Source organism: Ochotona princeps, chromosome 4 (genome assembly GCF_030435755.1).
Source record: "Ochotona princeps isolate mOchPri1 chromosome 4, mOchPri1.hap1, whole genome shotgun sequence".
NCBI classification, from domain to species: Eukaryota; Metazoa; Chordata; class Mammalia; order Lagomorpha; family Ochotonidae; genus Ochotona; species Ochotona princeps.
In genome coordinates this window covers 77,609,215-77,634,136 of record NC_080835.1, presented here as the reverse complement: position 1 = coordinate 77,634,136, position 24,922 = coordinate 77,609,215, and the positions used below count along the sequence as shown (strand labels likewise).

The 24,922-nt window shown below is 39.0% G+C and overlaps 1 protein-coding gene across 5 annotated transcripts in view; it reads left to right on the top strand.

Moving 5' to 3' along the window:
* The window catches only part of SIK2 (salt inducible kinase 2), a 125,914-nt gene that overhangs the window by 5,642 nt on the left and 95,350 nt on the right, over positions 1-24,922 (top strand). For all 5 annotated transcript variants that reach the window (XM_058663927.1, XM_058663926.1, XM_058663925.1 and 2 more), the window contains exons 2-3: positions 8,712-8,828; positions 12,316-12,379. In XM_058663927.1, the coding sequence (XP_058519910.1) occupies positions 8,712-8,828; positions 12,316-12,379 (181 nt within the window). The remainder of the gene's footprint in view (positions 1-8,711; positions 8,829-12,315; positions 12,380-24,922) is intronic.

Here is a 24,922-nt window from a genome sequence, read left to right as displayed (position 1 = left end):
GCTAAATTACCCTCCAGAAAAGGAGTATCCATTAATTTTTACCAGGAAGAATGTGCATTCACCAGGAATATTACCATTTAAAGCTTTGACATTCTGATAGGGGAAAGCGGTATTCTGTTCTGATTTTTTTTGAATTTGTCAAATTTTTTTACATTCACAAATGTTTACAGTTTGTTATTTTAATTCCAATCCTTTGGCTAGATTTTGTACACAGTTTTGTATGAATATTTGCATTTCATTTGTGTATTGCTTGCTTGTCCTTTGGTGCATCTTAAAAATCCCATCTTCAGCTCGGTGTGGTAACCTTGCAGCTAAAGTCCTCGCCTTGCCACACCAGGACCCCATATGGGCATCAGTTTGTGTCTGGGCAGCCCCACTTCCCATCCAGCTCCCTGTTTGTGGCCTGGGAAAGCAGTGAAGGATGGCCCAAAGCCTTGGGACCCTGCACCCGGTGGGAGACTCAGGGGAGGCTCCTGGCTTTGGATTGGCTCAGCTCTGGCCCTTGCAGCTACTTGGGGAGTGAATCATTGGACAGAAGACCTTCCTCTCTGTTTCTCCTCTGTATATCTGACTTTCTAATAAAAATAAATAAATCTTTTTTAAAAATCCATCTTAATTCTTGTTGATTTGCTTACATTAAAAACTTATGTGTGGTTTATAAATTCTCTTCTAAAAACTCATATAATCATTGCATTTGAAGTTATTCCAAAATCTTTATTCCTTCTGCTTTTTGCCAGCACCAGCACTGGCCCTTGTGGTCCCCCCTGAGTTCTTCCATCCTGTTCTTCCTGCTCCTTTCATTGTTTCCTTGAGATTCTTTTATATAGGTCATGTCTTGCAAATATACGTTTCGGCTCATTTTTCTTTGCATTGCTCAAGGAATTATAAATCATACCAAACCCTCTTGGCTTTGCCACTACCAAAATGGATTCTTCTCGAAACGCAAAGATGACATCTAGTTTGGTCTTATACATTTTAGATGATTTCCCCCAGATTTCTTTGAGACTGTTACATTTCCAGAGTGAAGAGCATTCATCATCATTTATTTTTTTCTGCAGTAATAGGTTGGTGATGAACTTCCTGGCTGTATCCTTACCATTGGTAGTCAGACCCAGTCAAGAAAAGCAAAATAGGTTTGTAAGTAGATTACTTTTTACCACTTTTATCATATTTAAAATTCTCACATCAGTTTTTATTGATACATAAACATAGGGCTATTTGCATTTCTGTTTTCCTTACCTTCTGTTATAAAAGTGTCAGATTTGGGGGAACGGGCATCTTGGTATGGTACATTAAAGTATCTCTTGGGAAATTTGCGTGCCCTGTCAGACAACCTGGTTCTGCTCTGCTTCCTATCCAGCTTCTTGCTTTTGCATCTGGGGAGACAGCTGATAATGACTCAAGTAGCTTGAGTTTCTGTCCTGGACGTGGGAGTTTTTCTAGCTTCAGCTTGTCCTAGCTGAAGGCATTTGGTTAGTGAAGCAACCAATGGTAAGGATGCAGCCAGGAAGTTCATCATATATATAATGTCACTTTTTCTATAATTCTGCCTTTCAAATAAATCTTTACAGATCTTTGTTTTTGTTTAAGAGGTAGAAAGATTGAGGACAAAGAAAGAGTGAATTCCCATCTGTTGGTCCATCTTCAAATGCCTACAATGTCCCCAGCTGGGACTCAAGTCAGACCCAAGAACCATCATTGTTGCAGAGTCTTCATTAGCACTTATCTAGTCAGCAGCCAGTGCTGGGAATTGAACCCACTTACTGCTTGTAAGACACAGGTGTCTTAACTGCTAGGCCAAATAACCATTCCAAAAGTCATCTGAATGAGGACTTACTGTGTAATTCAGGAACTTTAATTTTCTTTTTTAAATATACTTTTTTTTTATTGGAAAGATATACAGAGAGAAGAGACAGATATTCTGTCTGCTGATTCACTCAAGTGGCTACAATGGCTGGAGCTGAGCTTATCTGAAGCCAGGAGCTTCTCCTGGGTCTCCACATGGGTACAGGGTCCCGAGGCTTTGGGCCATCTTCAACTGCTTTCCCAGGCCACAAGCAGAGAACTGGATGGGAAGTGGAGCTGCCGGGATTAGAATCGGCGCCCATATGGGATCCCGGGGCATTCAAGGCGAGGACTTAGTCACTAGGCTATTGCACAGGCATCTCAAGTACTTTAATTTTAAAATCAAGTCTACATTGGAAAAATAATCTAATTTGCTGATTCAGAGTAGCTAGAGAATTCTCTATCATTTTTGCTGTTGACTTTTGCTGTCATCAAAATTCCCTTTGCTACATGCAGTTACACTCACTTTTCAGTCAGATAGGCTGATCTCCTGGAGATTTGACATCCAATTGCTCAACTTTTTTTGTAAGATTTTATTTATTTTTTAGGCCTGGCGGCATGGCCTAGCGGCTAAAGTCCTCGCCTTGAATGCCCCGGGATCCCATATGGGCGCCGGTTCTAATCCCGGCAGCTCCACTTCCCATCCAGCTCTCTGCTTGTGGCCTGGGAAAGCAGTCGAGGACAGCCCAAAGCTTTGGGACCCTGCACCCGCGTGGGAGACCTGGAAGAGGTTCCAGGTTCCCGGCTTCAGATCGGCATAGCACCGGCCATTGTGGTCACTTGGGGAGTAAATCATCAGATGGAAGATCTTCCTCTCTGTCTCTCCTCTGTGTATATCCGGCTTTCCAATAATAATAAATCTAAAAAAAAGATTTTGTTTATTTTTATTGGAAAGTCAGATATAGAGAGAGGAAGAGAGACAGAGAGGATGATCTTCTGTCTGCTGATTCATTCCCCAAATGGGCACAATGGCCGGAGCTGAGCCAATCTGAAGATAGGAGCCTCTTCCAGATCTGCCATGCCGGTACAAGGTCCCAAGGGTTTGGGCTGTCTTCGACTGCTTTCCCTGACCACAGGGAACTGGATGGGAAGCAGGGCTACCAGTATGCAAACCAGCGCCCATATGGGATCCCGGCGTACATGGCGAGGACTTTAGCCACTAGGCTACTTTTCAGGTCCCAGCTGCTCAACTTTATGATGGAGTCATGTCCAGACAAACTCATTATACAGTGAAAATATCACAAATAGAAAACCAGGTATAATACACCTAAGCTACTAGACATCACAGCCTAGCAACAGAATACACTGTGGTTTGGCTCCTTCTGTATATACAATGGCGAATATGTGTGTGTGATTGGTAAGGATAATCCTGCTTGGTCTTGCAGAGGATCATGTAACAAGTGGTACAGTAGTAGGAAGCAACACTGAAGCAAATTAAGACAGCACGGACTTACGAATCTCTTCTGATTTGGTTTGATAGCAGAATACTTTTTATTGTATGACTTCTGTAAAAGAGTACCACTAATCTAAATTTAGTTAAAATTTGAAAATGATGGAGCTGAACTAGAAAACAGTATCCTCAGTGAAATAAGCCAGTCCTAAAAAAGACATTTCATCTGTTCTCTCTGATATGAGGTAACCTTCATGCAAAATACAAGATCAATATAGACATGTATGTATATCTATGTATGAGTAAGCATGTATATGCCATATACTCATCTAGAGGAATTGTACAAGACTAGCATACCAAGAAGTGAAGATACATTCAGTATACATCTCTACTGCTAAATAAAAGTTGCACTCACAATGAAACTTGACAATAGGATGCTCAACTCTACCGTTGTGTATACCTACAGATCATGGCACACTTATATAGCAGAATGATGGACTTGTTACTGTTGGTGAAAGAACTCTACTATTGTAATAATATAGGGGGAAACAGTGAGGGGAGGAAGGGAAAATCTCTGAACTTATGCCACTGTATTATGACAAACAAAAATTAACAATGATGGTGCTGGTGCTGTGGCAATGTAGGCTAAGCCTCTGTAGCGTCAGCATCCTGTATGGGCTCGTTTGTATTCCCGCTGTTTCACTCCTGATTCAGCCCCTAGTTATGGCCTGGGAAAGCAGCAGAGAATGGCTCAAGTTCTTGTTCTCTTGTATGCACATGGGAGATCCCGAAGAAGGTCCTGACTTCTGGCTTGGGATCGACTCAGCTCTGGCAGTTGTGGCCATTTAGGGAGTGAACCAACAGATACTCTCTCTCTCTGCTTCTCTTTGTGTCTTCTCTGCCTTTAAAATAACAGTTTAAAAAAAAATTTTTTAAATAACAGTTTAAAAATTAAATAAATTGAATATTTTTTAAAGTAATTGAAAATAAATTCTTTATTCATCAGTTGAACGTAGTTTTCATGTCCTTTTTGTTGTTAAGGTTTGTTTATTAATATGAAAGGCAGAATTAACAGAGAAGTAGAGAGAGAAATGTGCCATCTACTAGTTGATTCCCCAAATGGTCACAACAGCCAGGGCTGGTTAATGTTGAGCCAGGAGCCAAGAACTGCATCTGTGTGTCCCATGTGAAGGGCAAAGACTCTTGTACTTGGACCATCCTCCACTGCATTAGCAGGAGCTGGGATCAAAAGTGGTACAACTGGGTCACGAACTGGCTCCCGTATGGGATGCTGGTGTAATAGTCAACAGCCTAACCTGCTATGCCACATTGCCAGCCCCCACAGTTTTCATTTCTTACTCTTTAATTTTTTGTCCTCCCACATTCATATTTTACATAGTGGTGACAATGATATTTATTACTATTCATTAATGTTATTGGGACTATTTCTGTGCATTTATCCTGAATTGACATTCAGTTCTTATTAAATAGAGGTATATTTTGCAAAATTTAGAAAACAAAAACATAAAAATGATTAGTATTTCTCAGGTAGAAAGGTTAACATGTATAAAGAATTAGTGCCTTTCATTTTTCTAATTAGAAAAGTAATACATGCTAACTGAAGATAAGTTGTGCAGAACACTAAAAAGTAGGAAAACAATCTTTAATCTTCGCATCCATTGATAACTTTTTTCAGAATTAGAATGTTTTGGATTTTTAGAGTTCTTAATAAAGACCTCTAAATTACAGAAATCATTGCTTATTTTACATTGCTACCAGTAACGTTATAAAAATGGTGTCTTATTGAAGTCTAGTTTGCAAGGTAATTATTTTTAAGTCTTTGTCAACATTTTAAGGGAAAATGGGATTTTGTTTTAAATTCACATTTTCCTGATTATTTCTGAGGTTAATATTTATTAATGTTACTTCAAATGGGAGTTAGTGTGACAGTGGTCATTCTAACTGCTCCTACAGAATTACACAGGACGCCTGCCTTTTGTCCCTGAAAGAAGCATTTATTTTTCTATTGCCATATTTGTCCATTGGTGAGTTTATTTTAAATTTGTGTATAATTAAAGTTTTGGATAATTTGAACAACAAAAAAAAGGATCCTTCAGTTTATAAAGCTGTGTGTGGCCTTGTTGAATTTCTTGTAACCATGCACATTTTGCCCTTGATAATGTGTTGAAAACTAACTAGGAAAAGACCTGCAAAGAGTAAGTTCTGAGAAATTTAGTTTATCTTTAAAATAAACTCTTTGAACAAAACATTTTCTGTTGTTTTGGAACTTTTAAAAGCACACCCTAAGGGAATCCTAATTTTTTGTTGAAAACATTTGTTTGTCTTGTTGCTCAAGGTAGGGATCAAATCTCCTTCATTTCTGTGTACCAGATATAATTCCAGTGGCTCAGTAAGTCTGTGATTGTTAGACTCTGAAATGGTGAGAAAATGGAATGAGAAGGTCGAAGGCCTAGGATTATTTCCTTTGAACTTTAGTGCCTCTGTATTCTATGTGACATCTATTGAACCACACTTTCTTCAACTTGTGGGCATATTGCTTATTCCAGTAACTTCATAATTTTGAGAAGTGTAAGATAAAATATTTTGTGAAATTAGAAAGTGCTATCCATTTGTGACAAGCATCATCATTACTGGCTCTAAGAAGCACTTGTTAAAGAGCTTCATTGGGTGTTAATAGACACTGCTAGCTTACTCTTCTTTTTGGGCCTACAGCCAGACTGCTACTGTGCCTCCCTTGCATTTAAGTGTGGTTGTGTGAGCCACTTCCGAACCTGGCCCATTAAAACCTAGCAAGAAGGCCCCTGTGAGATACCTTCTTCCTTTTTGGCTGGAGTGAGTGAAGATAGCCTTCACTTGGCCTTGTGGTTAAGAACAAGTGTGGAATGGAACCAGCCTTCGTGGTAACCTTGGAAGCCACACTGAAGATAGTGAAGCTTCCTTGAACCTCTTATGCTTGCTAAACTCACCCGTTCCAGGACTGCAAGAACAAGAAGTAAATTGAGATTTTGCCTGAGTCATTTCTTTACATGTTTTGAGTTCTGCTTGTTAAAGCAATTAGACTACCCATAGCTATTTAGAGGAAGATGCTGAGGCTGGAGTTACGGCACAGTTAGTTAAGCCACACCTGGAACACCAGCATCCCATATGAACTCTGGTTGGTGTCCCAGCTGCTCCTCTTCCAATCCAGCCCCCTACTAACAGCCTAGGAGGGCAGCAGAGAAAAGTACAAATGATTGGGCCCCTGCCATCCCTATGGGATACCTGGGTGAAGCTCCCTGCATTGCAGTCCCAGCCATCTCAGCGTTTAGGGAGTGAACCAGAGGATAGAAGATCTCTCCCTCTGTTGTAACTCTGTTTTTCAAATAAATAGAAGTTAAAAAGGAACATGCTAACATGTGCTCTACTTTTTCTTTAGAGAAGCATAATTGTCTTGTTGCAGACTTACAAAGATGTAACAATGTAAAGACAAATGCTTATATTCATGGTTGTATAAACAAAATTGAAGAGAAATTTGTCACTTGAATTGTTTTTGGTTGAGAAACTTATGTTTCTAATTTGTATTGACACATAATTAGATAATTTTATATATTTTACTTTCTCATCTTCATACCAAGATTCCAAAAAGAGATGCTATCTCCGGGGTAATAGCTTGATTTAATTCATACCTTGGATCTACACTCTTTAACATTAGACATAACATTCAAGACATATCCAGTATAAAATTTTTCTAATGATAGTAGTCATGCATAGATTTGAAAAGTCACAGTTCCCTCTCTAACTATTGAATTTATGACCTAGCTCTGACCCATCTTACTGTAGAACCTCTTGGGGGTTGGGGCATGTGCTGATCTCTAGACTCACGCCAGAAGTTGTTGGGCAAGACATATTTTCCAGAATATGCATGTCTGTGAAACTGCGGTTGTTTCCCTGACCAATATTGAGGAAATTCAAGTATGCATGTGTCTTTTTGTCTGGCAGTTTTTACCAAAAGTTGCCAAAAGTAATTGATTATTCTGAATTCTACTGTTCTTTTATTTGGGGGAGGGAGATGGGGTTCTTTGAACGTGTTTAAGTTTGAGGTGACCAAGTAATATCTGTAATACGAAGTACAACATTAATCAAGTCTATTTATCTAGCTGTTAAAGCCTAAAATCTTTTAGCTTCTTTTTTTTTAAGATTATTTTTATTGGAAAGGCAGATATACAGAGAGAAGAAACAGAAAGATCTTGCATTCACTAGTTCACTCCCCAAGTGGCTGCTAAGACCAAAGATGAGCCAGTCCAAAGCCAGGAGCCATGTAAATGCAGGGACCCAAGCCTTTGAGCCATCCTGTACTGCTTTTCTAGGCCAAAAGCAAGGAGCTGGATGAAAAGTAGAGCAGCTGAAACATGAACTGGCACCTATATGGGATTCCAGTGCTTACAGGTGGAGAATTAGCCAATTGGACTATCATGCCAGACCCAAAGCCTTTTAATTTCTAGAATATTTTTATTACAGTGATAAACAAAATCCTCCCAAACATAATCCAAATAGCTATTACAGAGGCCTGTGTGCTTCACAGCCTGGAGAAGGAACCTCCCCTTTTCTTAGGCAATAAATTTAATTCTGCATATTATGTTTAGTAGTTTGATTTCCTCTGGGAAGCTTGGATTGCTCTGTGGGTTTCAATTAAATCAGGAAACAAGCTGGTTGGACAGCACATTAGGAATAGAGAAAGGGAAGAAATAACCACAGTAGAGCTTAAAAAGTGACAGTGAACGACAGACCAGCCGTAGGGAAAGGAAAGGAAAAAGCTAATGGTGTGAACAGAGGACAGTAGAGATTAAGTTAAATCATAAACTGCTTCCTTTTTTTCCTGGATGCCTTTTGGGAGTATTTATTATAGGACAAAAACAGTGATGTTAAAAGCTATCCTAACTCAACAACATGTGGTGGCATTATGTTGAGGATAATTTTTGATAGCATGTGAAGTAATCTAAAGTTTGTTCAGAACTTGTAAGAATTAAATTTGGTTGGTTCTAAAAGTTGCATGAATGCCTTTTATGTTAACCAAATATCTACTGATTTTTAAAATTAACTCTTCTTATTTACATAAAATAAGCATGCAGTTGTTGATTTCTGACTACCAAGTTGAAACTGCTAAAACTATCTTTATACATGGAGTAAAAAGGCATTGCAGTTGTACTCAGAGAAAAATACTTTATTAAAGTGATTTTGTAGAGTTATGCTTTGTAACAGAGTAAGGATACTGCCAAACAAAATCTGTAGCACCTTCCAGATGGTAGGCATGTAACAAATATTTGTCGAATAATGAAAGTGCATTGAATTTAAACTAACTGTTGTCACTGAAATCTGCGGGAAAAAATTCTTAGGTGTCTGTTATTTAACAGATTCTTAACCAGAAAGGATTTAACAGTGGTATATTAATTGTGTTTATTTCTGTTCTGGGATACAGGTGGCAATAAAAATAATAGATAAATCCCAACTGGATGCAGTGAACCTTGAAAAAATCTACCGAGAAGTACAAATAATGAAATTGTTAGACCACCCTCACATAATCAAGCTTTACCAGGTATGGCTCAGCCTTCTTCCTTTTCCTGCTTTGTGCAGTTTTATTTCATTATGTTCTGTATCATGGTTTTTCCTCTTCTGTTAATTTTCTTATCTTAAAGACATAAATATTTGCTTGTGTTCAACTGAGTATATCCATTTTTCTTTAGTATCTTTAAATTTAAAAATTCAGAAATTGGAAACCAATCCATAGCTTAACTTCAAGTTGGCTCTCAAACTGCTAGTTATTTAGTTTGTTTGTAATCGTGCATTTTTTATGCCTGAATTAATCCCGATAGTGTAACAAGTTTGCTTACTTAAAAATTGTACTGTTTCATGAAAGAAAAAGATGAGCATACTGTCTTATTTAGTGGCATAATTGGTAACATCTACCACCATAGCTTGATTTTATGGATGAATGGACGTTTTCCTAACATAACTTCATTAAAATGATTTTGTAACATAAACCATACTTTTGGTGAGTAAACTATATTTTTAAGAAATGACATTTTCACACTCTCCAATAGCAGTTTATGTTTAATTATGAAATATTTTAAATTTTCTATTTATTATATTTTTTTAATGGAAACTGCTTTTAAGCTGCAATATCCAGTATGCTACTCCGTGACTTTTATCTCCAAAAAAGGTTGTATACTCCCATGGCTTCCTGAACTCAGTGTGTACAGGCCTGTGGGGCTGGTTGTTAGATTTTCAGAAGTTTTGGGAACTGATTAACTTCACATTAGTAAGTTAAAACCAACAAGGGGAATAATATTTACTCCACAGAAAAAACTTACGAATCAGGGCTTTTGTCTTCCCTATCACACCACTGTGTGCACTTAACTGGGTTAGCATAAGCGTAAGCGTCTTTGGGAATATAAGAAGAAAATATTAGTACTTCTGATTATGAGTATATATATTTGTCTTGGTACTTGATAATGTGCTAATAAATGTAGACAGTGCACATGTGTGTAATTTGTGTCTGTATATAGGTATATACATATGTATACACACAAATACATATGTATACACACAAATACATATGCACATGCAACTTTTGTTAAAAAAAAAAAATGTGAAGACGAGTGACATTGTGGCATAGCCAGTTAAGGCACCTGCGACACTGACATCCCATGTAAGTGGAGGTTCAAGTCTAGCTGCCTGCTGATGCTCCTGAGAAAGCAACGGAAGAAGACCCAAGTATTCGGGTCCCTGCAACCATGTGGCATTCCTCGATGGAGTCCCAGGCTCCTGGATTCAGCGTGGCCATTGCAGTCAGTGGGCAGTGAAACAGCAGATGAAAGATAGTCTCTCACTTCCCTCCCACTCCCACTTTCTCCGTAATGATGCCTTTCAAATAAATAAACCTTGGAAAATATGAAGACCACTGATTTACGCTGTGATTCCTAAAACTGACTAACATGCCACTCAAAACATTGCTTTTTATTTTTCTTCCCCCAAAATTGTGTGTAAAACATTTCAAAAATTCTAAAACTACAGAACTACCATGCCAGGCTTATGAGATTTTACCAGAGCATTTTTCCTTTAAGCTGCTTAGTAGTAGCAGTAGTAGTATTATTTGGAAAGAAGATGCTTCTAAAGAAACTAATTGTGTTCTTAGGAGTTTGTGATGAACCGTAAGTTAAACTGAGGTTCAAACTGCCATGACTCACGTGGTAATTTTATTTGAACTAATAAGTGGTTGAGATTGAATAACTATTTGTTTTTTTATACCCAAATTATAGGTAATTGTTAGTTTTGGACCTGATGGAGAGTAGCCTAAACCTACATTTTATTTATTTATTTATTTATTTATTTACTTACTTACTTACTTACTTACTTTTACTTCATCTGAGAGAATAATCTTCCAACTGCTGTTTCATTTTCCAATGCCTGTGACAATTGAGTTTGGGCCAGACTGAATGCAGGATCCAAAGAATTAGCCTGGGTGCTTGAGCCATCACCTGCTGCCTTCCAGGGTGCACATTATCAGGAAGCTAGAATTGGGAGTGGATTTAGAATTTGAACTGATGGTTGATGCAGGCAATCCAGCTGACATCTTAACCACTTTACCAAACACCATCCAGTTGGAACTACATTTTAAAATAGAATTACATTTCAGTGTTTTAGTAGGTGACAATTAAAAAGCAAGTAGTTTAAAAATTCTTGAACCTAGGCCCTAGTGGCTGAAGTCCTCGCCTTGCACGCACAAGGATCCCATATGGGTGCTGGTTCTAATCCCAGCAGCCCCACTTCCCATCCTGCTCCCAGCTTATGGCCTGGGAAAGCAGTAGAGCACAGCCCAAAGCCTTGGGACCCTGCCCCTGCATGAGAGACCCAGAAGAGACTCAGGGGTCCTGGCTTCAGATTGGCTCATCTCCGGCCATTGTGGCTGCTTGAGGAATGAATCAGCAGACGGAAGATCATCTTCTCTGTCTCTCCTGCTCTCTGTATATCTGGCTTCCCAATAAAACTAAATGAATCTTTTAAAAAATTCTTGAACCTAATTTTTTTTCCATTTTAAAAGCAGATTTATAAAGAGAAGGAGAGACAGAGAGAGAAAGATATTCTGTCCACTGGTTCACTCCTCGAATAGTCTCAACGGCTGGAGCTGAGCTAATCCGAAGCCAGGAGTCAGGAACACCTTCTGAGTCTCCCATTGGGGTGGAGGAACTCAAGGACTTGGGCACTCCTCCACTGCTTTCCCAGGCCACAAGCAGGGATCTGGGTTTGAAGTGGGGCAACGAGGACACTAGCTAGCGCCCAGGTGAGGTGCTGGTACTTACATTAAGGTAGAGGACTAGCCCGTTGAGTGAGCATGCCGGCACCAAAATGTTTTCTTTTCTAAATAGAATAAATGTCTAGTCAGTATAGTGTGAAAATTTCGTGGCAATGATATTCCTTTCTGAATCTAGAAAAAATAAGTGTGACAGTAGAGCTATGAGCAGAAGCTTTTTAACAATGTTTCTAAATTACAGCACTTTGTAGCAATAGTGAAGTACAGTAGTAGGAATATCACAGTACTTGATTAGGTAGGCCACAACCCAGAGAAACTAAGTTCTTTCGTTTTTATTTTTCTTTTCCTAATCAGGGTCTATCATGATAACATAAGACTAGGAAAGGTGGTAAGGAGATTTGGAAAAGTTGATCTTCAGAACACCTGTTAGCTGTATTAATACTTGGTGAACTTTCCATTAAAAAAGATCACCTGGTGACTTTGTTAAAATGTGATTTTTAGCTCAATAGGTGTGGGAATGAGACCAACAGTTCTGTTTCTGACAGGCACCTGGGCAGTGCTGCTGCTGCTCTTCCATGGACCCATGTAACAAAGCAAGGGTCTAGATTTTCCACAAAAATATTAATCCAAAGATTTTGTCAGGCTTATAAGTTTATCCAGTTTCTGAATTGTTCATTAACTCTTGAATTATTTTATTTATATACTTTATAGAATGAAGTGATCAGTTGCAACCATTTCCAATCAGACTAATTTGGAATTAATTTATCTATAGGTAATGGAGACCAAAAGTATGTTGTACCTTGTGACTGAATATGCCAAAAATGGAGAAATTTTTGGTAAGCTTTTTCTTTAAATTTTTTTTTAATTCAGAAAGGTCACCAATCTGCATGAATAGGATTCTTTTAATTTTTCTGCTATTTAAGAATTGGTAATATGAGTTAGAATTTTCAAAATATATTTAAAATCCAGCAAATTATTTAATCATGGAATGTAATTTTATTTTCCTATGATGTTAAAAGTACTTCTTAATTCTGTAATATGTATTACAGAGATTAGAAATCAAAAAAAGGAAGAAACTTTGAGTCATATTATAAGGAGGTTTTCTTTTTATGTTTCATTTTGTCTTTCCTGTGGAAAAATTGGCACATATTTATTGAGCCTCTGCTTGCCCCAGGCCCTGTACTTGGTATTAGGGTACAGTAATAATCAAATAAAATAATCCCTGACTATGCCCGTAAGGTCTTGGTCAAGTCAGGCCCTCTCTCAGACTTGATAAGAAAGTATTTGATTACATGATCTCTTATCCATTCTGACCCTTAAACAGCTAGTAAGGAAAGTATTTGATCTATTGACATCTGATCTATCTATTCAGACCCTAAAAAAATTTTGTGAAGGAGTAATTCACATACAATCCATTTAGTTTGTACAATTCAGTACATTTTGACATATGTACATAACTGTGAAGATAATGCCTTGATCAAGATATCCATCACTTCCAAAAGCTTCTTTGAATCTGTGGTCCCCTCCTACCTCCAGGGAACCTCACCTGTTTTTATCACCATAGCTTAGTTTGTATTTTTCCAGAGCTTTGTGAAAGCATGGCCTTCAGGCTTTTATTGGCCTGACTTCTACCCCTCAGTATAACTATTTTGTGATTCACCTGTTTTGTTATGTGTATAAATGAGTAATTTGTTTTTATTGGATATACTCAAAAAAATCTGTAAAGAGGTGAAACTTGATATTTATTTTGAAAAGTTTGAAAAAAATGTATATTTTTTCATAACATACATTTTCCAAGAACTTTTTAAAGACTCCACATATACTCCCAATTTGTACTTATCCATACATCTTGTGACAGACATTTGGGTTGGCTTCATTTTTTGGCTACTGTTCATAAGTTGCTATAAATATTCATGTACAAGTCTATAATTTAGAGTCTCCCTTCAAGTAGTATTTATCACTTCATATATACGAATCTAGCAGTGATGTACTTCTCTTTGCCCCTCTGGCCTTTACGGTGTCATAGTCTACTCATACCTGTTTTATAAGATGAACAAATATATTGTTGCTTTTATTTAAAAGGTCAATGTCTTTTTAAAAAGATTTCATTGTATTTTAAAAATCCTATATGTGTATCACATTTAATTTCATCTTCATTCCTTTGTGTAAATACTTATTTTTATCTAGTGTATTTTCCTCTATCCTGAAGAATTTTCTTATTTTTGTAGTGCAGAGCTGTTGCTAATAGTCTTTCAACTTTTATATTACCTATAATAGACTTTTAAAAAAATATTTATTTGTTTTGCTTCAGAGAGTTACTGATAGAGAGAGAGAGAAGTGGGGAGAGACAGAGGTAATCCATCCACTGGTTCACTCCCCGTAGAGCCATAGTGACCACAGCTATGCAGGTCTGAAGCTGGGAGCCATGAGCTTCTTCTGGATCTCTAACATGGGTGCAGGAGCCCAAGGCTTTGGGCCATCCTCTGCTGCTTTCCTAGACCATTACCAGAGAGCTGGGTAAGAAACTGGGCAGCTGGGCATCTGTCTTGGATACTGGCACCACAGCTGAGGGTTAACATGCTATACCATCATGCCAGCCCTGAATAGTCTTATTTTTTAAATACACTTGTACTGTGTAAGGAATTCTAGACTGAGTTTTATTTTCTCATTACTATAAAAATATTGCATCATTATCTTCTTATTTCTACTGTTTTGACAGGAAATCTATTATCTTGGTCTTTATTCCTGTGCATGTAACATGCCTTTTTTCCCCCCTCTGGCTGCTTTTAATTGTATTTATTACTAGTTTCAACAGTTTCGTCATGATGTGCTTTTGTGTGGTTTTCTTCCTGATTTAAAAAAATTTCTCATTTACCTGTCACACTGAGCATTTGGTTGGTATGCCACAGAGCCTTGCTTGCTGTGTTTTTGTTTTAAGGCTTATTTCAAAGAGTTTCAGAGAGGAAGAAAGACACAGAGAGAGAAATTCTCCATCCGCTGGTTCATTCCCCAAGTTGCCACAATGGCTAGAGTTGAGCCAGGCCAAAACAAGGAGCCAGGAATTTCCTCCTGGTATACCACATGAGTTGCAGGGGCCCGACCATTTGTGCACTCTCTCATGGGATTTGTTGGAGATTCACCAATCTTGCCTCCCTTCTTCCTAAGGATCACTTTCTCCTGCCTGATGTCCAGTGTCTGCAAACCGTCATCTTTGTTGTTGGTAGGGGTGGAAGGCTGGGAGAGTTTTTGTTTTGAGCAGGTGATTAAATCAAATCCCTGTTACTATAAGTGGAAGGCAGAAGTTTCAATTAAATCCTCTGAAAATTATCCTAAAGTTCTGAAGACAAAGAACTATGTACACTTCGGTAATTTTGAAAAATATACCATTCATAGTTGAACTCTTAAGTAGTCTAGCTGAACTAATTATGCTTTGGGAAAGACAGTCTCCTTCCCTCTGTTACTTCTTTTATTTACTGTTGCTTAATGATCTTATTTTAATTCTTAAGATACTTTCCTCCTACCTGGCAATAGAATGGAACGATGCATATGAGCTTTGAAGCCCAGCCAACCCAGCTTACAATGGTACTCCATATAGATTGTTACGCTACTTAGGGCAATTGCTTCCTTTACTTTTCTTTCCCCATTTCATTTTGTTTTTCCTTTTCTTGTATTCTTTGTATGTTCATTTATTCAGTCAGCCTTTCAGGACTGTTTGCCAAAAACCAACTATGTGTCATGTGATTTCCCGGTGGTAGGAAAATGGCAGTGCTGAAAACAAAATCTCTGTTATCATGGGCTTTGCATTCTAGTTTGACAGCAAGACAAATGCAATATGTGAATCATACTGTTTTAAATGGTAACAAGAGCTATAGAAAGAAGGCATTAATGAGAGATAAAGGAGTTGCTTGTAGTATCTAATAGAGGGTCCAGGTAGTCCTCACTGACATTTTGAGCAAAGGCTTGAAAGCACAGTCATGTAGACAGGGGAAAGAGGGTGATCCAGGGAGGAAGAGTTGATGCGAAGCTCCTGAGGTAGCAGTGTTCTGGATATGTGTGAGCAATAACAGGGAGGCTCTATGTATGGGAGCAAGTAACCAAGAGTGGCCGAGGAAGGAGACTGGTAGTAGGTGAAGTCTGAAAGGAGAAGGAGAAGCAAGTGTCGGAGGGGGAGGGGGGATTTTAAAGACATTAGTAAGACAAATGTAGGACATTGTAAGGACTTTCACTCTTACCCTGAATAAAATTGGAAACAGTTTTCAGCAGGGTTGTAGCAGAGAAATGACACCATCTAATTTAACATTTTTAAAGTACAAGTGTGGCTATGTTGAGAATGGATTATTGAGAGAAAGGGATTGAAAGAGGGAAGCTAGATAATGATGATATTATAAATATCCAGGTGAACGATGATGACTGCTCAGACCAGAGTAAGTAGTACACAGAATCATAAATAATCAAACTCAAGATACGTATTTTGAAAGTAATATCAGTAGGAGTTCTTGACAGACAAATGAGGTCACCTAAGTAGTAGGTATAATTATAGAGGAACCCAAGGTCTGAGCCCTGTGGCACTCGGGCATTACAAGATTAAGAAAACAAGAAAGAGAAGGAAGAAAACCAAGAGATTGTGGTGTTCTGGAAAACGAGTGAACAAAGTATTCTTAGGATGAAGTGAAACATCTGTTGTCACATTGCTGATGGGTCAAGAGTAATGAAGAATGACAGTTGACCTTTGTATTTGGCAGTTGGTAAGGCAGTTACGCTGTAGCAACCAAGCCAAAATGCTGGATTAAAAGAGTTGAGCAAATAAGAGAAAAACTGGAAAGAGAAAACCAAACAACTGAAGGACTTCTGCAAAAGGAGGGAAAATAGACGGGAGGTAGTTAGTAGGGGTGATAAGGTCAAAAAAGGATTTTTTTGTCTTTACTCATTGCAATATTTTTCAAGTTTTAAGTTATAAATTATGAATACATTAGAAAGAGTTGTTGCATGTTAGGTGTCATTTCTATGAAAGTGGGATTTTATTTTAAGGATTTATTCATTTTTATTGGAAAGGGAGATGTAACAGAAAGATAGATGTTCCATCTACTGGTTCACTCCCAAATGGCCATAACAGCTAAAGCTGAGCAGATCCAAAGTCAAGAGCCGGTGGCTTCCTCTGGGTCTCCCACGTGGGTGCAGGGTTCCAAGGCTTTGGAGCCATTCTCCAGTGCTTTCCCATGCCACAAGCAGGAAGCTGGATAGAAGTGGAATAGCTGGTACATCAAGTGGCACCCATGTGGGATGCTGGTGCTGGCAGTCAGGATTATCTAGTTGAGCCATCACACTGACCCCAAAAGTAGGATATTCTAAATTGTGTTTTCTTATTCAGATTTTTGAAACAGGTTTATACAAGATCACATTATTTTATATAGACAGAAATGTAATTTGGAGGTTTTAAATATGTAAGATTTCTTAGAAATGTAAAATATCTGAATAAGTGTACATTTTAAGTTCTGGAAAGAAATTTGGTATGGCTTACAAAAATTGGACAGTAAATGCCAGTTATCGTGTTTTTCCTCACTGGTACAAGTAAATTATGAATCACTAAAGATAAGAAGTAGAAGAATTTAAAGTAAAAGATGATGAAGCTTTTGGTTAGTCTTTATTATTTTTAAAGGAAAAATTCAAATGGAATTTGGAGATCATTTAGTTCAGATTATTTTTAGTTTCTTTGACTTTGTCATATTGCTTATAGCCCAACAAAAGTCATGATCTTTTACCACAGAAACTGTTTCTCCCTCTTCTCTTGTCTTTATTATTTACAAAGTCGCCTAAGCTGGGAAACTGGATGTCATTGCTTCCTACCTCCTTGTTCCTCTTCAGTTGTGATTTTAAATCCTGCCCTTTCTGTTTCCTAAATATTTCTCCAAGAAGCCAGCTTCTCTCTATACACAGTGCTAGTTTCTCAGATTGAAAGCCTCCTCCTTTCTTTTCTGTATGTACTGAAGTTTTCTCTATTTTATACTGTCTCCAGAATTGTCTCTAGAAAACTCAAATATAATTTTGCAGTCTGTATCTTCTACATTCTCTCTAATGACCATTAACTACCAAAAAAGAAATTTTAAAAACAATGTGAGAACAGTATTCAGTGAAGGACTGATGGCCTTCTGTGGCTCCTGTAGTTTATTACTGTTAGCCCTGAATTGTCTCGTTTTTAATTTCTCCTTATAAGGAGACTTTTCCATGCTTCAGGATTGTCTGGGGATGCACACACACAGAACCACCCAAGTGTAATTTTCATGTGGTTGATGTGAATGGGAAGAGTCGGACACCATACTGAGTTGGAGATAGAAAAGAGAGATGGTTGATCCAAAAAAGGATTAAAATGAGGAATGAAAGAAGATAGATGAAGGGAAGGGAGCCTGGCAGAAAACAAAAGTTTGCATGGGCAAAAAATACACGTAGAAGAAAAGGCATAGTGAACTGTGGATTCTCGTGGGTACAAGTAAGGAACAGTCTTATTGCCAGCCAGTTTCTGAAATGGAATCTGTAAGAATAATAAAATAGACAAGAAGCAATCCAAACATCACCAAGTAGTGAACAATATGTATAAAATTGTAAGTGAGCAGATCAAGAGATATTTTAAGTCAGCTGGAGAGGTAAATTTAAAAAAACATGCACAATATTGAACTATGTATTTTTACTATCTTTCAGGTTTGTAACTGCTTGTATCATTCTTTATTTGACTTCCAAGAATTTTTTTAGTGTCTGCTCAGTGTTAGGAGAGTGTTATGTTCTTTTTTTCATTCTTTCATTCTGTTAGTTTCATACCCAGTCATACCCTGTGTTCTTACAGGATGGCTTGAAATTAAATACTTCATCATCCTGATCTAGACTTTCATCAAATCATATATCAATTAGTGAAGACCTTGTTTTACTACACGCCATTCCTTCCCCAACAGATGTATTTCAATAGAATCCCTGCTTAGTCTTCTAAAATGTTATTTTTTCATAGTTGTGCTCAGTAACCTTCATCTAACTTCCTGTTGTTTATTGTATAAAACACAAATTTCTCAATCTGTAATTAGGGTAGCTACACTAAGTGAATGATGTGCTCAGCTATTCCTTATATAGGTCTAATGATTGATTATCCTTAGATGTAGAAAAACAAACTGCAGACTGTATTACAGTGCCTCAGAAAGTTCACAGACTGCTATTAAAAAATAACTAAAGTAGTGGCAAAATTTGTTGTGATCCATGCATATGAACATATTCAAAAATTACATGAAAACTGGATATTATAAAAAAAAATATGCATGGTTTTAAAAGTCTTTCAAAGTGTCCTATCTAAATTCTATTTCCCAGGAGCTTTTTAAAGTATCCTTGTACTGTCCTCTTCAGTTAATCAGCCTGTCCACCCTTCCTTTCCTTTCTGTATCTTTTTACTTTTACGTTAAATCTTTACTTTAAAGAGTCAAATAATTGTTCCTCACCTCCATTTCTCCCTCCCAATAGACAACCACTTTTACTTCTTTGAGCCAGTGTGGCTTTTCTGTCATTTCCACGAGTGATATGCTTGTATTGCTATGTCTGGATTGTTTCTTTAACCACATATTTTTGAGTCACCTTTGTTTTTGTTTGTGGGGTTTTTTGCTTGCTTGTTTGTTTTTTCCTTTCAGAGAGAGAGAGAGAGAGATCCACTGGTTAACTCCCTAAACTCTGACAACAGCTAGAACTGAGCCAGGCCAAGGCCAGGACCCTGGAACTCTGTCTAGGTCTCCCATGAGTGGCAGGGACTCCACCACTGAGCCATCACCTGCTGCCTCCTAGATTGTGTATTAGCAGAAAGCTGAATTGCAAGGGACTCAAACCAATTCTAGTATCCCAAGCAACAGTTTAAGCTTCTGCACCACATGTGTCTGCACATTTGAATGTCCTTTAAGGTGTTCTTTATCCCTGAATTGATAAGAGGTATATAATGACCGTTGCGAGTGACCTTGAATGCTAGGATAAGGGGTAGGACTATTGTTAGACTAGCTGTGAGTCAAGCGGTGATGTAATGGGCTATCAGAATGAATAAGGCTAAAGGAGCTTTGAATTTCTTCATGTTTAAGGCAGAGAAGAGAAAGAAGCTGAAGACATGGAAGGGAGAATTCCTGTCCTGACTAGCTGAAGGAGAGTTGAGAGTAAACTGAGAATATTACGAGATCACCTATTACTCTTTAAGTACTTTTCAGTAAATTAGACATCATAGCCATATTTCTGGAAGTTAAGAACATGTGGATGATAAAAGAAAGAAAGAATAGTATTATAACACTATAATATTTTGCTGTTTTCAAGGTGAAGGAAAAAGAAATAAGCACGATGAAGGTCTGTGGGATTCAGAATTCTGTCATGGTTTTGTTAGTGTTCCTTGTGTTTAAGGAAACTATGAAAAGAAAATACAGGCAGAAAGGAGACAAAAAAATGAAACCCCAGAGTACATCAGATACACTGGATGAGGAGCACAGAGGAGTAGGTCGCTCAGAAGAGGAATTCCTTCTTCTCTGCCAATGTGCTGATACAGTAAGAACCAGAGACCATGTCCAGGGTATGGCTGTAAGGGCACTCTCTAGTGAAAGAAAGGATTATTGATGAGTTTGTTGATACATGTGTGGGATAGAGTTCATTCATTCTGTAATGTGGAAGATGAGACACCAGGGAAGAAGCCGTACATTAGACGCAGTAGAGTGGGACAGGACTTGGACAGGTGGTGTTACAAGATAGTGAAGGGATGAATAATTCAGTAATTAGCAGAGAAGGGATGTTTGAAAAACTTGCAGTCAGTAGTGCTTTTGCAATGCATGAGAAAAAAGAAGACAATGCTAGTGAGATCCCCAGGTTGTGGATTAGAATGGTGGAAGCTCAAATGAAGTCTGTGGACGAGAACTGTTGTGATTAGAGAGATCATCATCGAAAAACTGTGACATTCAGGTTCAGGAAAAGGATGAATGAAATGTCAAAGGGCTGTAATGGCTAGGAAAATAGAACAGTGAGGAGACTGAAGGTAACAAACACCACAAGGCACTTCACAAATGTATGTGTGTATATGTAAAGCCCTGGTCTTGAGCCTGTACAGAATATCCCAGCAGCTTGCCACTTTGTGCCTTGCCAGTTCAAGCAGGCCTTGGGTCTTTGCACTCTGATCTGATTTTTCTTTGCATAAGAAGAGGTTTCCTGTGCCATCTGGTTTTCTTGGCTTATGCCAAAGAGCAATTATGGTGGTGTGCTGAAGATGCATCTATAGTGTGTGATTCATGCATTAGGGTGCTATGGTGTTTGTGTGCTGTGTTTCCCTGGCTAATTATATTTCACCTCATTCCACTAAGAGTTGAAATCATTTTAAAAGAAAATAATATCAAAGTAATTCTAAAATATATAGCAAGAGCTCTAAACAGTTAAAATAGAAAACATATCTAAGACTAAAAAACAATTACATAGGCAGCGAGGGCTCAAGAGCTTTCGATTTGGTTCTAAATGTTGAAGCTATCAAAAAAATAGAAAATACAGTTGTTTATAGAATTTTAAATTGCAGAAATTTAAAATTATTTCTCAAGGAAAGTAAAATTCTCGCAGGTAGTAAATTCTATCATTTCTTCTTGGAGTTTCACATAAGAAGTACTACCTAAGTCATCTTTTAAGAATAGAAATGTGGGGAGTCTGGTGCGGTAGTCTAGCAGCTAAAGTCATTGCCTTGAACGCACCGGGATCTCATATGGGCGCCAGTTATAATCCTGGTGGCCCCAGTTCCCATCCAGCTCCCTTCTTGCAGCTTGGGAAAGCAGTCGAGGACGGCCCAAAGCTTTGGGACCCTGCACCCATGCGGGAACCCCAGAATAGGTTCCTGGCTCCAGGCTTTGGATTAGCTCAGCTCCGGCTGTTGTGGCTGCTTGGGGAGTGAATCATCAGACAGAAGATCTCCCTCTCTGTCTGTCCTCTTCTCTGTATATCTGCCTTTACAATAAAAATAAACAAACCTTTAAAAAAAATAGAAATTTGATCCCATTTTTCAGGAGCTTCCGTTGAAAGTCTTGGATATTTAACAAAACTATTAGCAATCATTAAACCCTAAACGCCCTGTCCTTAAAGCCAGGAACAATAAAGGTTATCATTACTTGAACACTTGATGGGTGTTGCTAATACCTCCATTTTACAATAGAAAGAACTAAGGGGCAGAGAAACTAAACAATGTACCGAGAGTCACAGAGCAAGTAAGCTAGTAAGCAGAATTGCCGAGTCTTCACAACTGTGTTCATACTTAATCACCTAAGCTTTAGCCACTCAAATACACTCTACTTGCGATACTTTTCTCTGCCTCAGTGCCTTTGCACATTCTTGTTTCTTCTGCAGGAAAGATATCTGCTCTTCCCTCACTTCCTAAAGCATGTCATTTATATGATTAACATCCTAATGGATTTCATCAATAGGTTGTCATTAAAACTAGGAACATAGCTAATATTGGACACACAAAAAAGTAAAGGAGTAAAATAGGCATTTTTGAATAATAGTGTCATTTTTAGACCATGTTTACACTCCTGCGGAAACGTGGTCTTGTCTTTTTACTTTTTACTTGTTGAATATTTTTTTTTATTCATTAATTGCATTGTATTACATGACACAATTTCATAGGTACTGGGATTCCCCCCCTTCACACCAAACCCTTCCCCCATGGTGAATTCCTTCACCATGATGCATAACCACAGCTCAGGTTCCGTTGGGATTCCCTAATTACAGGCTCACACCATACAGAGTCCAGCATCCCACTGTCCAGTCAAGTTCAACGGCCTCTTAGGGAGGCCCTCTCAGGTTTGAAGGCAGAGCCAGCAGAACATCACCTCTATCAATTAGAAGCTCCAACATATCATCAGCAACAGTCCAGGTACGATGAGGCTGGTGCAGAGTCCACTGATTGACAGTCTATCTTAGAGTTTCCCCTTGTCCAGTTTTCCACTGGAAACATATAGCTGAGGTGGTTGATTGATCTACTCCATCTTCCATCTTTTCTTGGTTAATGTTTTGATTCCTCCATTTTGTTCAGGGGAATCCCCAAAGAAACTTTGAGGCATTCCCAGTCCAGGCTCCTACATGTACTACTAGTAAGCACAGTGCCCGCCACAGTCCATCACTCCGATCAGCTGGTGGTTGTAACCCCTGGGTTGGTTCTATTCTGAGCCCCGACCTCCATTGGAACCAATGAGTACTGCAGCTCTCCCCGGCTCTGCCCATCACACACTCGTCCCTCACCTAAACCAGTGGGAGGAGTGCTGGTTGGGTGCTGCATTCCCTACTGGCACAGGCCATTTCACCTTGGCATTTCGTGTTTTGTGCTGTTTTTTTTTTTATCGCAACCAAACTTGGCCAGGCCCCCACACAGTTCCAGCGCTCGGGCTTGCCAGTGGATGACGTGAACTGACTCAGCCTGGTCTGCCCCAACTCGAGCCAAGTGTATGCCAGTGGGTCACTTTCCAAAGCCTCTTCTGGGTTGGTTACCTCCATGCTTCCTGTGTTTATTTGTAGGGTCAGTGTCCTGTCAGAGGAACTGTTCAGATTCCTCCATCCGACCCCTTCCTGGTGTTAGGCTTCACGCATACCAGCAGGTCCTTCGCCCAGCACCACTCTTCAATCCATTCTGGTTCCTGCTGTTGAGAGTTTCAGCCCAGCCACGGCTCATCTATACCCCATACATCTCATATATGGCTCAGTTGGGGTTGAGGCCTAGCCGAGTCCGTCCCACATCTATCCTGGTCCTCCGGAGCACCAAACTGTGTTGCGGTCTAATCCGGCATGGTGTGTCAAGTCCAAATCGATATTTGTGCCAAGGGATTACGTGACCCGACCAGAACTCAGCCCCTTTCCAGTTCCTGCGCCCCTTAGTGGTATTACTTGTTGAATATTAGGATTCATAGCAAATTAAACCTGTGTATATAGAGTCGATAAAAATTAAGACTGCAAATACTGTTAAAGAGTGAAAAGGAAGAGAGGGGGATATTGGGAGGAGCAGGAAAGTGAGGGAAATGTGACTGTCTTCTTGGAACTGTACCTATGGAATGCATAAAATAAGTAGTAAAAAACAAGAAAAGCGTGAGTGTGTGTGTGTTTACTTGAAAGGCTGAGTGACAGAGGGAGGGAAAGAGATCGTCCATCCACTGGCTTATGTTCCCAGATGACCACGGTAGCCAGGTCTGCGCCAAGACAAAGGCAGGAGCCAGGCGTTCATTCCATCCTCATCTCATGTGAGTACCTGGGGGCCATGTACTTGAGTTCTCTCCTGTGCCTCACCAGGCACATTAACAAGCAGCTGAATTGGAAGCAGAGTACCCACCTCTCAAACTGGGATGCATAACGTGCTGTGTCAGTTACTCCTGTTGATACAGCATGTGGCTTTGGGCCTACATTGCCTCTCTGTATAATAGGAGTAGGGAGCATTATTTATGTCATCAGTACTTTAGAGACTGGCCAGTGGACTTTTAACCAACTCTGATGGCTAAATCTAATTTTCTCTCCCTAACCCATTACTAAACATCTTCATATTGGCTCTCAAAATAGAACATGGAAATTTCTGACTAAAGATCTGCACACCTATTGATGTGGAGCCCTATTCACATATTAGAATGTTGCCTTTTTTTTTTTAAGATTTATTTATTTTTGTTGGAAACTCAGATTTACAGGGAGAAGGAGAGCCAAAGATGTTGTGTCTGCTGCTTCACTCCCCAAGTGGCCACAGCTGCCAGAGCTCAGCTGATCTGAAGCCAGGAGCCTGGAGCTTCTTCCAGGTCTCCCATGTAGGTACAGGGTCCCAAGGTTTTGGGCCGTCCTCCACTGCTTTCCCAGTCCACAAGCAGGACGTTGGGTGGGAAGTGGAGAAGCTGGAACACAAACCAGCACCATATTGGATCCCAGCACATGCAAGGTGAGGAATTTAGACACTAGATTACCACGCTGGGCAGAATCCTGCTTGTTTTAAAGTTTTAGTTAGTTCCATGTCTTTTGCTATGTTTTTCTCAATTCATACTGTCCACCTTAGTGTCTGATAAGAATATTGTGTGCCATTATCTTTTCTGCATAATTCTGTTAGTATTGTCTACAGGGACCCTGCATTCCTGTAGGATACCCAGAAGCTCCTGGTTTTGGATCTGCTCAGCTCCGGGTGTTGCAGCTACTTGGGAAGTAAACCAGTAGATGGAAGATCTTTCTCTCTGTCTCTCCTTCTCTCTGTAAATCTACCTCTCCAGAAAAAAATAGATGTCTTAAAAAATAATTGTCTACACACTGCCAGTGTCCTATCTCTAATGGAAGGGAAGCTGCTGCAAACTGAGGATAATATGAAGTGTTTTATAACTACCTGCTAAATGAATGATGTA